Source organism: Rhinoderma darwinii, chromosome 5 (genome assembly GCF_050947455.1).
Source record: "Rhinoderma darwinii isolate aRhiDar2 chromosome 5, aRhiDar2.hap1, whole genome shotgun sequence".
In the NCBI taxonomy this organism is placed as follows: Eukaryota; Metazoa; Chordata; class Amphibia; order Anura; family Rhinodermatidae; genus Rhinoderma; species Rhinoderma darwinii.
In genome coordinates, this window is record NC_134691.1 from 234,360,491 (window position 1) to 234,379,348 (window position 18,858).

Sequence of the window (18,858 nt, forward strand, 5' to 3'; positions counted from 1 at the left end):
TAGCCCCTGGTACCAAATCGATTGCGCAATCGTACTCTCTATGAGGAGGTAACACTTCGGAGGCCTTTTTAGAAAAAACATCAGCGAAGTCCTGAATAAACTCAGGTAGAGTGTTCACCTCCTCAGGGAGAGAAATAAAATTAACAGAAAAACATGACGTCATGCATTCATTACCCCATTTGGTAAGATCCCCAGTGTTCTAGTTAAACGTGGGATTATGCATCTGCAACCAGGGTAGGCCTAAAACCAAATCGGACGATAATCCCTGCATCACCAGTACAGAGCACTGCTCCAAATGCATGGAGCCAACAAGGAGTTCAAAAACAGGGGTATGCTGCGTAAAATAACCATTAGCAAGAGGAGTGGAGTCGATACCCACTACCGGGACAGGTTTAGGCAATTCAATCAATGGCATAGCTAGAGACATAGCAAATTCCACAGACATAATATTAGCAGAAGACCCTGAATCCACGAAGTCATTGCCGGTAGCAGACCTACCACCAAAAGAGACCTGAAAGGGAAGCATGATCTTATTAGGTTTCATGTATACGGGAAATACCTGTGCGCCCAAGCGACCTCCCCGATGGTCACTTAGGCGCGGAAGTTTTCCGGCTGCTTATTCTTGTGCCTAGGACAGTTGTTCACTTGATGCTTGTCATCCCCACAATAGAAGCAGAGACCATTCTTCCTGCGGAACTCCCTACGTTGTTGGGGAGACACGGAGGCCCCGAGTTGCATAGGTTCATCCGAGTTTTCCGTGGAAGAACGAAGCAATGGCACCTCGGGAGCCATCATGGGGGAGCCAGAGGAGAAGGCACAAAAACGTTAAAATCGTCGTTCCCTGAGACGTCGGTCAAGACGTACCGCTAAAGCCATTACCTGATCTAGAGAGTCAGAAGAGGGATAGCTAACTAACAGGTCCTTCAGGGCGTTCGACAGACCAAATCTAAACTGGCACCTGAAGGCAGGGTCATTCCACCGAGAAGCTACACACCACTTCCTAAAGTCCGAACAGTACTCCTCAACGGGTCTCTTACCCTGACGTAAGGTCACCAGCTGACTCTCGACAAAGGCAGTCTTGTCAGTCTCGTCATATATGAGCCCGAGAGCAGAAAAAAAAAGGTCAACAGAGGAAAGCTCAGGGGCGTCGTGAGCCAAGGAGAAGGCCCATTCTTGGGGCCCGTCCTGGAGCCGGGACATAATTATACCCACTCGCTGGCTCTCAGAACTTGAGGAGTGGGGCTTTAGACGGAAATAGAGCCTACAACTCTCCCGAAAGGAGAAAAAAGTCTTCCGGTCCCCTGAAAACCGGTCAGGCAACTTGAGGTGGGGTTCAAGAGGTGAGGTGGGGGGCACTACCAGGGTAGCATCATGCAGGTTGCCCCTCTGAGTCAGGGCTTGGACCTGTAGGGAGAGGCCCTGCATTTGCTGAGCCAGGGTCTCAAGGGGGTCCATAGTGTGTCAGGGACCAGGGTAGAAAAGGTATATGGGCCTGTGATTATGTAATGACGGGGTAGGGAGACAGACAGGTGAGCCCTAATCTATCCGCCACTCAGTCCCTGCCTACTTGCAAGCGCCCGTCCTAGGCGACGGCGTACAACTGGGTGACGGTCCCTACTCTCACTATGTGCATGACCGAGACAGACAAGGGTACAAAGAAGCTAAGGGAAAAGGGGCAGATGCCCACGGCAACACCGTGAGCTACAAGAGTAGTGAACGAGCCGAGTCAAACCAGGAGTGTACGAGGTACCAAACGCAGAGCAAGAGAGTAGTCAGTAAAGCCAGGGTCAGTATGAAGCAGAGGACAAATAGTACAAGCAGCAGCAGAGCAAGGAAACCAGCAGAATCACAGGCAAAGGAGAAGCAGGAAACAAAGGTATAAATAGACAGAGGGCGGGAGCTAGCTCCGTCTGGCCAGGCTGTGATAGGCTCTCCCACTTCTCAGCCCGAGTGGTAGATGATCGAGTCACTCTATCAGACTAAGGAGCAGGTGCAGACTGAGTAACCACGGGCGTCGACACAGAAGCTGTGTCTGGCAGATCCTTTACAGCCATGGTTTAACCTCCATTAAACACAGATCAGTATTCTGCTCATAGTCCATATTTTTAAAGTGAATTGACTTCTAAGATGAATTCCACCAGCTGTTCAATTTCCCTGAATCATCGATAATGTCAATTTTCCATGTATTGCTCTCTACGGTCTAACATAATTGTTAGGTAGTGTGTAAAGCTGTTGTTGCTGATTTGCACTTTTGCTTAAGACCTAACTTACACAGCTTTTCTTATTAATTGCCCTGTATATAAACTACATGGTGAGAAGCTATAGGTGTGACCTAGTTTGTCTCATTAGTCCCATCATTTTCATTTTGTAATCATTGCTTGGTTCTATAACCGTGGTTGAGTCTGTACCTGTCATTAAAGATTAACTGATATGGGTATGAGTGTTGGAATGTATGGGATATTGTTAGCTGTCATTTAAAGAATGTTAAACTTGCTCTAACAGTAAACATGAGCTGTAAACTCTTTTATATTATTGCATGTGGACCTTGCACTTTGACGAAGCACCAATTGTAGCTAATCTTTCTTGCAAAGTCCACCTTGTAAAAGTTCAAGTTCTCAATGAGATTTATTTGATTTAAGTTGTTCTGCAACAAAGGTTTAAGGTACACACACAGGTAGGCGGTGAGGAAGAAACATAGAGTTTCCAGGTATGCTGCAGAAGTGCGTTAAAGTCTCTGTTTAACTCAAATCTTATTTTACAAAATACATTTGAAAAATTGTGTGATCTATTATTATTCTCCAGTGCTAACTGTAGTACTTTTTACAGAAAAGAATCGCAACCTTTCCTCAAACAGTGACACAACAGAAAAGGAGAAAAGGGGAATCTTGGGATTTTTTCGAAGCTACAAGAAAGGAAACAAGGTAAATAGTTTGAGGTTTTTATTGATTGAAAGCTACCCAAAGACATTACATCACAAGTATTGTTGTTGTACACCATCTGGTTGTGCTGGGTGGGGGGGGGGGGGGGTTAATAAGGGGTAGAATGGCTTGGCAAGATTTTTCTTATCGATCCCTATTGTTTTCCCTGACATAAGCAGTGCTGGAGGTGCCTACTACCTGGAAGTTAGGGCCTTTTACACGGACCAATTATTGGGCAAATGAGCATTCAGGAGGCTCATTCCCGATCATTGCCCTGTGTAAACGATCAGCCGATAAACGAGCAAACTCTTGTTCATCAGTTGATTGCGTAGTTTTAAATGCCGAAAATATTATCGTTGTCGGCATCACATCTCCCTGTGTAAACAGGGAGATGTGCTACCGACATGATAGAAGTGTATGTCGACCAGCGATCAGAGTAATGAGCGCTCGTACCAATACTAGCTCCTTGTGAAAATAGCAAACGAGCACCGATCAATGAGTTGTCTCGTGATCGGCGCTCGTTTACGCGGCCCACGTTGGGCTGTGCAAGACAAACCATAGGTTCTAATTTTTTATTTTATTGATGTAAATAGTTTTGTACATCATTAGTATCACCTTTCATTATAACCACCGGCCATAATGCGGTGGCTTAAATAGGCAGTTTTACCTCATTTGCAGTTTGGACTGCAAACACAGTTAATCTGTAGCATGTATTTATGGTACATTAGATTTTTGCAATAGTGTGGCCTGCTTAGATACCCTCTAAATGTCTATGGATGAGGGAGAAGGAGCAGAGTGAAAAAGAGAGGCAGAGTGAGAGGAAGACACAGACATGTAGCAGCTTCTTAGTGAGTATTATATGTCACCCCAGTGCTGAATTTTAGCTACACTGCTCATTACTGCTGTTTAATCTCCACCATGCTGCTGTGGCTTCTATAAATGTGATAGATAGAGATAGGAGAGCAGGAGTCTCTTCTTCTATGTGTGCAGTGTGTAGATGATGTGATATTAGTTAGGCTCTGCTCACTAGCTCAGAGACAACTGAGAATTAGAGATTGGGGCTGCAGAGGGGAAAATGGCTAAATAATGCCACATACAAGTTATATAATGGCCACAAATTGTGTTCATGTACACACATATGAAAGCTTATTCTGAAAAGTCACCTGAAAGGCTAGGTACACTTTCAGTTTCCTGTGTTATGCCAGTAATAGACTAGAGTCAAGTATATTTTAATGTCACTATCATGATAGATATGAGAAGCATAATAAGTTAAAGGTAATACTGAAAGAGATGAGAAATACTGGCATATTTCATATGTATTCTGAAAAAAAAGATATACCAACGTATACCAGCCCGAAGGAAGCCAAAAGGATGATTTTTGTGGCCTCTGTCGGGTGAATGGGGCCCTATGGATATATGCATATGGTAAATGTACACTCCTAATGCAGTATAAAAAGGGCCTTAGAAGATAAGGAAATGGCCTTGTAAATGTTATTTATGGAACTAAGGAGTGTCTTTTCTTTAGTTCTTACAATAAAAGCATTCCTTTGCACATAAAGAAGTGTTAAGAGACACAAATAGTTCTATGGTAGGTGCATAGTAGACAACACTTTGGCCCACATTCACAAAGCTATTTATGCCAGGTTTTGGCCTAAACTGCGCTGCTCTAATGTTGCAAATGATCACGCGACATTTTAGCAGAAACATTTCTGAATTTTCTTGTTGCTTGCCAAATTTGAAAAGTGACAAGAAAATTGGGTGTAGTCTCCAAGGGGAAGCCAGCTTTATTTAATAAAATAGGTGGAAATAGGTAAAAGATAGGTAAAAATGCTCTACAATTATTACGAGGTGTGGACCTTTTCATAAATTTTGGCAAATACCTCCTTTACTTAGACAAGTGTGAAAAATGTGTCATAGTAAATGTGGGCCTTTAATAAACCGAAACCCAGTGAATTTCTGCTTGTTTAGATGAGTGAGTAACAAGTGGCCTCATATACCAAACCCAGGCCTTAAAAGAGAACATATTGCCCATAGCAAACGTGAGCGTCCATTTTTCATTTTCCAGGGCAGTTTAAAAAAAGGAAAGCTAAAATCAGTGGGGCAGATTTACTAATCAAAATTTGGCAGAATTCTGGCATACATGCCGTGCGCCACAATCATTAACCCCTTCGTGCTCAGCGACGTACTATTCCGTCGCGCTAACCAATACGTTCGCGCTCAGCGACAATAGTAAGTTGCGGGGGTAACGGCCATTTCGGCCGTCCTACCGACACATACAGGAGCTGTGACAGCTGCTGTCTCGTACAGCAGCTGCCGCAGCTCCTAGAGCGGGGACCGATCTCTGTGTCCCCGCTGATTAACCCCTTAAAAGCCACGTTCAATACTGAACGCGGCTTTTTAGGGGTTAAGCTACAATCGCCGGCCTACCACACGATAGCGGCCGGCGATGGTGACTATGGCAACCGGACACCAAACAATGGCATCCGGCTATGCCATCGACGAAGTCAGGACCCACTGTGCTTGCTGTCAGTGAGTAGCTGACAGCTCTAATACACTGCACTACGCATGTAGTGCAGTGTATTAGAATAGCGATCAGAGCCTCCTGCCCTCAAGTCCCCTAGTGGGACAAAGTAATAAAGTTAAAAAAAAGTTAAAAAAAGATGTGGAAAAATAAGAAAATAAAAGTTTTAAAAGTAATAAAAGTAAAAATCCCCCTTTTTCCCTTATCAGTCCTTTATTATTAATAAAAATCTATAAACAAACAAATAAACTATACATAATTGATATTGCCGCGTCTGTAACGGCCTGAACTACAAAATTATTTTGTTATTTATCCCGTGCGGTGAACGCCGTAAAAGAAAATAGTAATAAACCGTACCAGAATCACAATTGTTTGGTCACTTCACCTCCCAAAAAATTTAATAAAAAGAGATCAAAAAGTCTCACGCACCTAAAAATGTTCCTGATCGAAACTACAGTTCGTTACGCAAAAAATAAGTAATCGCACAGATTTATTGATGGAAAAATAAAAAAGTTCTGGCTCTTAGAATAAGGTAACACAAAAAGTGAATGATTCTTTTACAAAAAGTATTTTATTGTGCAAAGGCCATAAGACATAAAAAAAACTATAAACATCTGGTATCACCGTAATCGTATCGCCCCGCAGAATAATGTGAATATGTCATTTATAGCGCACGGTGAACACTGTAAAAAAAATTGAATGAAAAAACAATAGTAGAATTGCTGTTTTTTAGTCACCACGCCACTTAGAAATAGAATAAAAACGGATCAAAAAGTCGCATGCACCCCATGAAAACTACAATGAATTCCTCAAGGTGTTTAGTTTCCAAAATGTCACTTTTGGGGGGTTTCCACTGTTTTGGCACCACAAGACCTCTTCAAACCGGACATGGTGCCTAATAAAAAGGAGTCCTCAAAATCCACTAGGTACTCCTTTGCTTCTGAGGCCGGTGCTTCAGTCCATTACCGCACGAGGGCCACATGTGGGATATTTCTCAAGACTGCAGAATCTGGGCAATAAATATTGAGTTGCGTTTCTCTGGTAAAACCTTTTGTGTTATAAAAAAAAAAAGGTATAAAAAGGATTTTCTGACAAAAAAAATATGTACATTTCACCTCTACTTTGCTCTAAATTCCCGTGAAACACCTAAAGGGTTCATAAACTTTCTAAATGCTGTTGTGAATACTTTGAGGGTGCAGTTTCTAAAATGGGGTGTTTCATAGGGGTTTCTAATATATGGGCCCCTCAAAACAACTTCAGAACTGAACTGGAACCTAAAAATAAAAAAAAATGAGGCAAAACTTCGCTTCTTACATTATGCTGATAATGAGCTGTACCCACCCCGAGATGACCCCAGTTTTGACAGTTTCTATAAACGGAGACCCCTATTAGATCGTTTCAGTGCCCAGTTTTCCCAAGCATTCACCCCCGAGACGTGTATTTCTATTGATGAGTCCTTGGTACATTTTAAAGGGATGCCTCAATTCCGCCAGTACCTGCAGAGTCAGAGGGCAAGGTATGGAGTGAAGATGTGTAAGCTGTGCGAGAGTGCATCAGGGTATACCTACAAATTTAGGATGTATAAAGGGAAGGACACCAGTATTCAGCCCCAAGAATGCCCCCCCCCCCCTTACTGGGAGTTAATGCAAAGATTGTGTGGGATTTGGAGCACCCACTGCTGGACCAGGGTTACCACGTATACCTGGATCATTTTTATACCAGCGTCCCACTCTTCAACTGCCTCTCTTCCAGAAGTACTGCGGCATGCGGCACTGCTAGAAGAAATCTGAGAGGCCTCCCTAAGACTCTGCTTGGGCAAACACTCAGAAGGGGTGAGAGCAGGGCTCAATCTAGCGGCAACATATTGTGTGGCACGTACAAGACAAGAGAGATGCAACACCAATACCCATGTACCTGTACGAGGTACCAGTACAGAGACCCCCAAACCAGACTGCATCCTGGACTACAATAGGTACATGGGAGGGGTGGACTTGTCAGATCAAGCCCTACAGCGCCATGCGGTGTGGTATAAGAAGTTGGCCAGGCACATCATACAGATGGCATTGTTCAATGTGTACGTGCTACATCGATGTACAGGCCAGAGGGGAACTTTCCTGAAATTTCAAGAGGTGGTTATTTTTAGGGACCAGGAAGGGGGGGCACCCAGTACTTCTGGAAGCGAGGCCACACGCATCGCACCAGGGCAACACTTTCCATGAGAATTTCCCCAAACTGGCAAGAAGGGAAAAAGTCAAAAGAGGTGCAAAGTCTGTATAAGAGGGGGATAAGGGAGGACACAATATATCAATGTGACATGTGTCCCGAAAAACGAGAGCTCTGTATGAAGGAGTGTTTTAAAACTGATCATACATCCCTTGATTTTTAATTCCAGGCCAGTTTTACTTACCCTGATGCACTCCGCACAGCTTATCCCCCTCATCTTTCCCTTCTGAGCCCTGCTGTGTGCCCAGGCAGCTGTTAACAGCCACATGGAGGGTATTGCTGTACCCATGAGAACCCACATTACAGTTTATGGGGTGTATGTCTCCAGTCAAAATGCTCACTACACTTCTAGATGAATGCCTTAAGGGGTGTAGTTTTAAAACGGGGTCACTTCTCAGGGGTTTCAACTGTACTGGTACTTCAGGAGCTTCTGCATACATGACTTCGCACCAGAAAATCCCCAGTAGGCCAAATGATGGTCCTTTCCTTCTGAGCCCTCCCATGGGCCCAAACGGCAATTTATCACAAATGGGGTATTGCCGCACTCAGGACAAATTGGGCAACAAAATGGGGTATTTTGTTCCCTGTGAAAATAAGACATTTTGATCAGAAATTACATCTTATTGGAAAAAAAATTCAATTCAAATAGGTGCTGTGAAAAAACTGTGTGGTCAAAATGGTCACAACAACCATAAATCAATTCCCTGAGGGGTGTAGTTTCCAAAATGGGGTCACTTTTAGTGGGTTTCCATTGCTTTGGTACCTCTCGGGCTCTGCAAATGCGACATGGCACCCGAAAACCAATCCAGGAAAATCTGGACTCCAAAGAACAAATAGCGCTCCTTTCCTTCTGAGCCCTCCCATGGGCCCAAACGGCAGTTTATCACCACAAATGGGGTATTGCTGCACTCAGGACAAATTGGGCAACAAAATGGAGTACTTTATTTCTTGTGAAAATAAGAAATTTTGAGCTAAAACTACATATTATTGGAAAAAAGTATTTTGTTTTTAATTCCCAGCCCACTTCAAATAAGTTCTGAGAATAAACAATGGGGTCTAAACGGTCACATTACCCATAAATGAATTCCTTGAGGGGTGTAGTTTCCAAAATGGGGTCACTTCTGGTGGGTTTCCATTGCTTTGATACCTCTGGGGCTCTGCAAATGCGACATGGCACCCAAAAACCAATCCAGCAAAATCTGCACTCCAAAGAACACACAGCGCTCCTTCCCTTCTGAGGCCTCCCATTGGCCCAAACGGCAGTTTATTGCCACAAATGGGGTATTGCTGCATTCAGGATAAATTGGGCAACAAAATGGGGTATTTTGTTCCCTGTGAAAATAAGAAATTGTGATGAAAAATGAAATTTTATTGGAAAAAATGTCATTTTTTAAATTTTACAGCCCAATTCAAATACGTGCCGTGTACAAAATGTGCGGTCAAAATGATAACAACAACCATAAATGAATTCCTTGAGGGGTGCAGTTTCCGAAATGGGGTAACTTTTGGGGGATTCCTCCTGTTTTGACACCTCAACACCTCTTCAAACCTGGCATGCTGCCTAAAATATATTCTAATAAAAAAAGAGGCCTCAAAATCCACTAGGTGCTTCTTTGCTTCTGGGGCTCGTGTTTTAGTCCACGGCTGCACTAGAGACACATGTGGGACATTTCTAAAAACTGCAGAATCTGGACAATACATATTTAGTAGTGTTTCTCTGGTAACATCTTCTGTGTTACAGAAAAAAAATTAATACAATTGAAATTCAGCAAGAAAAATTAAATTTGCAAATTTCACCTCCACTTGCTTTAATTCCTGTGAAATGCCTAAAGGGTTAAATAAACTTTCTAAATGCTGTTTTGAATACTTTGAGGGGTCTAGTTTTTAAAATTGGGTGTTTTATGGGGGTTTCTAATACATAGGCCCCTCAAAGCCACTTCAGAACTGAACAGGTACCTTAAAAAAAAAGCTTTTTAAATTTTCTTAAAAATGTGAGAGATTGCTGTTTATGTTCTAAGCCTTGTAACGTCCAAGAAAAATAAAAGAATATTCAAAAAACGATGCCAATCTAAAGTAGACATATGGGAAATGTGAACTAGTAACTATTTTGGCTGGAATAACCATCTGTTTTACAATCAGATGCGTTTAAATTCAGAAAAATGCAATTTTTTCAAAATTTGCTCTACATTTTCCAATTTTTCACCAATAAACACTGAATATATCGTCCAAGTTTCACCACGAACATAAAGCCCAATGTGTCACGAGAAAACATTCTCAGAATCGCTTGGATAGGTTTAAGCATTCCGACGTTATTACCACATAAAGTGAAATATGTCAGATTTGAAAAATGGGCTCTGAGCCTTAAGGCCCAAACTAGGCTGCGTCCTTAAGGGGTTAACCCCTTAGTGAGCAGCCTATTTTAGGCCTCAATGGCCAAGCTATTTTTTACATTGTCGCATTCAAACAGCTATAACTTTTTTATTTTTGCGTCGACATAGCTGTGTAAGATTTAGTTTTTTGCGGGACAAGTTGTATTTTTTAATAGCATCATTTTGGGGTACATATCATTTATTGATTAACTTTTATTCACTTTTTTTGGGGGGAAAAGAAAAAAAACAGGAATTTCTCCACGCTTTTTTGTGTCCTAAATTTACGTTGTTTTACTGTGTTGTATAAATAACACAATAACTTTATTCAATGGGTTGTTACGATTGCAATGATACCAAATTGATATCGTTTTTTTATGTATTGCTACTTTTACACAGTAAAAACTTTTAATTCTTTCTAAATTATTTGTTTTTGTGTCTCTATGTTTGAAGTGCCATAACTTTTTTATTTTTCCACCGATGCAGTTGTATGAGGGATTTTTTTTTTTGCGGGACGACTTGTAGTTTTTATTGGTTCCATTTTGGAGTACATGCGACTTTTTGATCACTTTTTTTAATCAAATTTTTTTAAGACAGGATGCACATTGCAACAGCAATTCTTGCATTCTTTTTTTATTTTATTTTTTACGGTGTTTGCCGAGTGGGTTAAATAATGTAATAGTGCAGTAAAAAGGTTACTGCATCGGAATAAAGCCCACTAGTGGCCGCCGTATAAGCACTAATGGGTGGTCACTAACGGGTACCTGTTTTAGACGCATCCAAATTTTGGCTAAAAAAAACTGGCGTAAACTCAACCAACTAATAGGTGGCCTAAGAAAGAAAAAAGTGTCTAGCAAGATGCGCCCAATTTATCATACAGCATGAACAACTTTCTGACTGCCTTGTCTAAGTTTACACTTAGATACTGTTAGTAAATATGCCCCAATATGTCCAAAGTACCTCAAAATATAAGGCTCTGTTCACATATACGTCAAGGCTTCTGATATATAATTTTTTTTTAAAAGCTCAAAATGAACGCATAACACATCCTAATGGATCCTATTGACTGTAACCTGAACCGTCATGTTTAATTTTTTTTTATTAAGAGGAATAGCTAAGCCAACTGCGCTGCCCTGCCTGCTATAAATAACAAAAGCCTGACGGCTAACAGATGACAATGGGAATATTAATGGAAACATTCCTCTACATTTCTGTAAAAATAATAGTACAGAATATTGTAAAGAACAACTAGTGTATGTAGAGCCTGAACTAGGTATATCCTACCAGCCTTTTATGCAAAAATGTGAAATAGACATATAATACTGTGTGTTCACTTACTGTATAATAAATTGACAACAAATGGTGAAAAATTGATTCCTTTTTTATTTTTTGCAGAATGAGGGAAGCATAGGAAATGTCGATAGTGATGATTATGAGGAGGTTTTCAGAACTGCACCTACCAGTGGTAACAGATGTGAAGTAAGTGTATGATTTAGAAAATACTGAAACATTTTAAAAAAAGTAATGGTAGTAACTTACGACAAATTACACTATTTTACCCAAAACCTAAAACTGTCAGAAACAAGGAAAACATGCAAAAAATAATGGCTAGAGGCACATGCCATTTAAAATCCCTGAGTTGAGTCAAGTTCCATTAGATGCTGTTTTACAGATATTTTCCCCAAAAGCCTTACTTCTAGGTGAGAATATAGTGCTATACAGATTTAATTCAGAGCTGTAGAGACTCCGTGTGCCACTCTTTAGGATTCAAAAATAGAAATATGTGGATGCAGCACTCTCCACCACCACTAAGGGCCAAAATGCAGGTTACCTCATGGATGGATCAATCCCTAAGAAGCAATCCAAATAGAGCAAAACGGTAACCGCACACAGACTTGTTGGTTTCATGTGAAGATTCTGCTCAGTGTTGAGCGTTTTTTAAGCTTGAGGAGGGCTACACAGCGAGCCGAAATGTCGCATGCCATATGGTGCCTCCCTATAGCACTGTATTTTGGAGACATTCTCCTGCATTCTAGGGGCATTCCAGCAGCTTTCTAGGGGTGAGTATTTCCCCAATACACCATCCGATAAACAATCCCACTATTTATTTTTTTTTCATGTTAGAGTATGTTCACTCGCTTAACAAAAAACGGCTGAAAAATACGAAGCTGTTTTCAAGGGAAAACAGCTTCTGCTTTTCAGACGTTTTGAAAGCATCAAGCGTTTTTTTATGTGTTTTTTATGACCGTTTTTGGAAATGTTTTTCTATTGACCCAATGAAAAATGGCTTCAAAAACGGCTCAAGAAGTGACATGCATTTCTTTTTTACGGGGCTTTTTTTACGCGCCGTTTTTAAAAACGGCCGCGTAAAAACCGCCAGATGGGAACGGAACGCCGCTTTTCCCATTGAAATTGATGGGCAGATGTTTGGAGGCATACAGCCCCCGTATTTTCAGCCATTTTTCGGGGCGTTTGCGGCCAAAGAAACAGCTGAAAATAGGCTGAACATCCCCCTAGACTCATGCAGAATCTGACAGGGAAAAACTTTTTTGTCTACTATGAAACAGATGCATAAGGAAGTACAACAGGGCCTAATAGACTTCTGTGCGTGCCATATTATGTCCTCTTATTGAAAAAAGATTGTTTCCCGCCTTGTGATCACCAAGAAAAGTCTGCGTGTGAATCTTATGCTTTATCCTGATTTATTGGAAGACAAGTGCTAAGTTACCACAAAGTGGCTAATTGATACTACTGGCGATTCATTGCTTTTCTCATTTAAAATTGCAACTACAAAATAGGGATGCACGATACATCGAAACTTCGATACTGTTTCGATACTGTGCATCCCCAAACGGTTCGATACTGTTGTTTCATGTATTTCGATACTTACCTGCACAGCTTAGCATTGTAACACATGAATGTATGAGAGCAGGGCTGCAGTGTAATTCAGCCACTGCCCTGTTCCGGAGTCCTGACAAGTGCGCGCGGTCAGCATGATGTGATGTGGCCAGCACTGCACTAATGAGCGACGGCAATGAAGACAGAACATGGCGGGCGTGCTGCAAAACACCCCCATTTTATGTCTTCAGTACCTGCGCCGCCGCTTATAGTGCAGTGCCGGCCGCATCACCTCATTCTGACCGCGCGCCGTTATTCCCTTGAATGCTGCGATCAAAGCTGACTGCAGCATTCAGAGGTAAGTGAGAAGGGGGATGCATCCCTGTGACACGATTGAGGGACATACCATATATGGGCAGACAGCCCAGGGTTCATTGAAGGACCCCAGAGCTGTCCTACCATATTTCCTGTTAGGGCATACTTAGGTATGTTCTAACAACTGCCTGTGTACTATCAGTACACAGACTAATGTACTGGCATATAGATATATACCAGTACATTACGCTCAGCATATAGATATATGCCAGTACATGAAAGTTTAAAAATAAAGTAAACACATAAAGTAATGTTAAATTAAAAAAAATACACATACACCTTTTTTTTTTTACAATAAACATTAAAATAAGTCTCAATACATAAAATACACATATTCGGTATTGGCGCGGCCGTAATAACCCGCACAACAATTTTTTTGCATCATTTATGATGTGTACGCTGTAAAAAAAATAAAATAAAAACTGCTTTCTTTCACTTATTGTGAGGCACGAGGTGTGATGAATTTAACCTCCATGTGCCTCCCATTAATAGTAATTAACCCCATCATGTACCTTACACATTAACCCATTATGACTGAGAAACATGATGGGATTAATTACTATTAATGTGAGGCACATTCAAAATTCATCACACCTCGCGCCTCACATCAGAAAACGGAAGAACTTTTTTTTTAAATTACTGTTGGCAAAGTATCGAATTGGTATCGAAATCGCAATACTAAACGAAGTATCGGTATCGAAGTCCAAATTCTGGTATCGTGACATCCCTACTACAAAAGGAATAACTCAAGACATCTGGTAATTGCCAGCATTTTTACGTGTTTTTTAGTCAGTAATGTCCCAAATGTCTGATTGATGAGGATTTTACTACAGCGGCAGCACTGTTCATTCATGAGGTATCCCAATAATGTGCTGATCGCTAGCGACAATGCAGAAGAAATGAAGCTTCACACACAGTTTTTTGCTGCATTTTGTAATGGCGTTTTTGTGAGCGTTTTGTAATGGCGTTTTTGTGAGCACATTGTGGTGCTTTTTATAGTGCGGCCAGATGTTACATTAAAGTCTATAGTAAAATATCAAATGCACTACACACAACTGCATTTGGTTTGTGGTGTATTTGAGGCAATTTTGTGGTCAGTGGCGATTTTTTCAAAATGCAGCATGCTCTTAGTATGGCATTTTTTCAGGCATTTTTCCCATAGGCTTCCCTATAGGACTTGAAACGCCAGAAAAAAACATGTACAACATGACACCAAATGAAGAATGCCACCAAAAACGCCTTAAAAAAACGCATGTTTTGTTTTCATAACGCTAGCGTTTTTAGAAGCATTTTTTTATGCAGTTTCCACAACCAGAAAAATTCTGTGTGTGAAGGAGGCCTAAGGGTGGTTTCCCACATGCCATTTTGATGCAGTTTTTAATGCAGTTTTAAGGCCAATGGCAAGTGTGGATCGTAAAGGGAGGGAAAGTATATAGAAAAGATTCTACTCCTGGGTGTTTTTTTTTTTTAAATCCACTTCCTGGTTGTGCCTTTAAATCTGCAAAAAAAAATCCTGCTTAAAAAACGGCACGTGCGAAACCACCCTTACACAATGCCTATTGAAAGCATTAGGACATCCATGTAATGCATGCACACATTGTATCTTAGTGGGAGAGCCACTCTATGGATCAGCTTTACGCACTGCCTACTAGATGGGGGCCCGATAGTGGACTTTGCATCACATTCATGATTCAAACACCACTTTGATTTAAAAGTACACATTTCTTATCATAAATACATCATTACTTTGAAGTCGCCAAATATTTTTTGGGATGGAGATTATTATATTAAATAGCTTGCTACTCTCAATATGTAAGCAGATACTGAACCCTTGTGATTACCAGATGCTTTCCTTATACAAAGAATGCTGATAGTGTCATGGAAACATTATCCCATGTGTCACAGCTTTACATATAGACTTCATGTATGTACATTGTTAATTTTTAACAAGCAAAACAAATTTTAGGTTTCATTAAAGGGGTATTTCACAGGACATGTCATTAATGTCTGATAGATGCGGGTCCCAGCCTGGGATCCGCAACTTTGTCGAGAACAGGGGCTACTCTCGTCCACCGCGGAGGCCGCTGGCCGCAGATTCCAGGTGGAAACTAGTGGAAAGAGGGCTGCACATGCGTGTGGTTCACTCCATACTGCTCAATGGGAGTTATGGAAACATCCGAGCAAGTGCTGCTCAGTTGTTTCCGTAACTCCCATACAACAGAATAGAGAGAGCCACGTGTACGTGTCTGCACTAGTCCCCGCCTGGAAACTGCAGCCTCTGCACCAGACGAGGACCCGCATCTATCAGACATTTATGGCATATCCTGTTGATATGCTATAAATGTCTACGTTGGGAATACCCATTAAAGGGGGTTTTCCTCTAATGTAAGTAATGGCAAATTACTGGGATATGCCATCTCTTGCTGATTGATGGCGGTCCAACTTCTGTCACTTTAGACACTGGATGTCTTTTTTTTTTAGCAATGTGTGCCACTCTCTTGACATAGTCTGCGCTACTTGTTTGTACAAACTATTTGTCTGTGCATTTAATTAACTATTTGGGTACTGCATGAGTTATCCACAATAAAAAAGTATATCACCAGATTAACAATGAGTTCTGTAAGATGCTTTGCACGAGGTACTATGTACTCGAAGTATCAAAATCCAAGATGCATGTGGGCAAATTCTCAAATTGTGGGTTATGTATATTTAGGGCAAGTCACAGTAAAGGGAAAGTGGTAAGGACCTGTGCGGGGATATTAAAAAGGCAGGAAAAGCCTATATTTAAAGAGGCTCTGTCTCCAGATTATAAAATCCCTATCTCCTATTGAATGTGATCGGCGCTGCAATGTAGATAACAGCAAAGTTTTTTTTTGTTTTTTTAAAAACGATCATTTTTGCCCAAGTTATGAGCAATTTTAGATTTATGCAAATTATTTTTTCAATGGACAACTGGGCGTGTTTTCTCGTTTTACCAACTGGGCGTGTATTGTGTTTTTACCATCTGGGTGTGTTTACTCGTTTTACCAACTGGGCGTTGTGAATAGAAGTGTATGACGCTGACAAATCAGCGTCATACACTTCTCAACGTTCCCACCTAGCTTCTTTCACTGCAGACACACAGCGTGACGTCACCCACAGGTCCTTCAACCTTGGCGTCGGTCAGAGAAGATACATCGGCTCCAGGCTTCCGAGAGGGTAATATGCTCGTCTCTAGGGAGTTTACTATGCTTACCTGCACACAGTCATGCTGCTGCAGATTCAACTGTACCCTCTCGGACGCCTGGAGCCGATGTGTCTTCTTTCGTCCGACGCCAAGGTTGAAGGACCTGTGTGTGACGTCACGCTGTGTGTATGCAGTGAAAGAAGCTGGTTGGGAACAATGAGAACACTTCTATTCACAACGCCCAGTTGGTAAAAACACAATACACGCCCAGGTGGTAAAAAATACAATACACGCCCAGTTGGTAAAACGAGAAAACACGCTCAGTTGTCCATTGAAAAGCTCTTTTGCATAAATCTAAAATTGCTCATAACTTGGGCAAAAATGATTGTTTTTTAAAAAAAACAACTTTGCTGATATCTACATTGCAGCGCCGATCACATTCAATAGGAGATAGGGATTTTATAATCTGGTGACAGAGCCTCTTTAAGGGCTTGGCGGAGACACATAGTCTGCGGAATAAGTACAGTCTCAGAGGATTTCAATCACTGGTTCCAAATTCTAATGAACTTAAAAGAGGACAGCTTCTGTGTCGACAAAGCCATTTCTTGTGTGGTAACATATTATTTACTGTGGCAACCACTCCGAGAAGGAAGGAGATCGTTGAACGAGCCAGTTTCTTGCTATTAAGTTTTTTGCATAATACATCAATTCCACTAGCAACTTCATACCTCCCAACTTTTGAATTCGGAAAAGAGGGAAATTTTAAGCCACGCCCCTAACCACGCCCAATATCCGTCATAAACACATCAAATCACGGCCAGATCCTTCTGCAAATAAGGGTATGTTCACACAGCAACGCCAATTACGTCTGAAATTACGGAGCTGTTTTCAGGCGAAAATAGCTCCTGAATTTCTGACATTTTTGCAAGCGCCCGCATTTTTAGCGGCGTCTTTTACGGACGTAATTGGAGCTGGTTTTCATTGGAGTCAATGAAAAACGGCTCCAATTACGTCCCAAGAAGTGACATGCACTTCTTTGAGGCGGGCGTCTTTTAAAAAAAAACCCTGTCTGCACAGAACACCGTAAGACCCATTGAATTCAATGGGCATATGTTTGCAGACAGTTTGGAGCCGTTTTTACGGGCGTAATTCGAGTCGTAAAACGCCTGAATTATGTCTGTATATAGGGCGTGTAAACATACCCTAACACGCGCACATTCTCACTGCGGATCTCTAGACTGTCTGGATATCACAGATATTATATTTCAGGTTATATCGTCTTTGTGTTAGTTTTCCTATCTTGGGTATAACATTTGCTCATCACGGCAGCAGCTACAGGACAAACCAAAAGGCTGAGAACAATGAAAGTCAAGAGGGAGACCCTGTGGTGGAAGACTTTTTAATTGACAGGTAGCAGAGTTATATGATGGGGATTTTTTCTTCCAGTTGTGTAACTCTGCTACCGGTCAATGGAAAAATCATCCACCAGATCGCTCCACACACAGCCCCCCTGTAGATAGTGCCACACACAGCCCACTGTAGATAGCGCCACACACAGCCCCCCTGTAGATAGCGCCACACACACAGCCCCCCTGTACATAGTGCCACACACAGCCCCCCTGTAGATAGCTCCACACACAGCCCCCCTGTACATAGTGCCACGCACAGCCCCCCTGTAGATTGCTCCAGATACAGCCCCCCTGTAGATAGCTCCAGATACAGCCCCCCTGTAGATAGCTCCAGATACAGCCCCTGTAGATAGCTCCAGATACAGCCCCCCTGTAGATAGCTCCAGATACAGCCCCCCTGTAGATAGATCCAGACACAGCCCCCCTGTATATAGCGCCAGATACAGCCCCCTTTAGATAGCTCCAGATACAGCCCCCCTGTAGATAGCTCCAGACACAGCCCCCCTGTACATAGTGCCACACACAGCCCCCTGTAGATAGCTCCACACACAGCGCCCCTGTAGGTAGCTCCACACACAGCGCCCCTGTAGGTAGCGCAACACACAGCCCCCTGTAGGTAGCGCAACACACAGCCCCTTATACTTTGTGCGGAGAGCGGTAGAGGTAGCCGGCCCTACTGCTGTCACTCACCGTCAGAAGAAGGCAGGAGTCTTGCAGCAGCGTTCTCACTGGTGTCGATGTAAGCCTCACTGGTCCACTCCCGTGCCAGCATCAATCCCAGTGAGAACACCGCTGCAAGACTCCTGCCTTCTTCTGACGGTGAGTGACAGCAGTAGGGCCGGCTACCTCTACCGATCAGCTGTTTTGATGCAGCGCCCAGCGGGTCATTATGAAGACTGGCCGGGACGGGGGATAGCGGTGAGAAACTGGGACTGTCCCGGAAGTTGGACGGTTGGGAGGTATGGCAACTTGTGTGTGTTGCATGAGTCAAATTCATCTGGGTCTGGAGAAGACACACTTCAGGGCAATATAGGGCTGGGGT

The 18,858-nt window shown here is 42.2% G+C and overlaps 1 protein-coding gene across 1 annotated transcript in view; it reads left to right on the plus strand.

The window, feature by feature from the left end:
• Positions 1-18,858, plus strand: part of COBL (cordon-bleu WH2 repeat protein) — a 395,136-nt gene that overhangs the window by 112,974 nt on the left and 263,304 nt on the right. The window contains exons 5-6 of the mRNA XM_075826990.1: positions 2,827-2,921; positions 11,424-11,507. Coding sequence (XP_075683105.1) covers positions 2,827-2,921; positions 11,424-11,507 — 179 coding nt within the window. The remainder of the gene's footprint in view (positions 1-2,826; positions 2,922-11,423; positions 11,508-18,858) is intronic.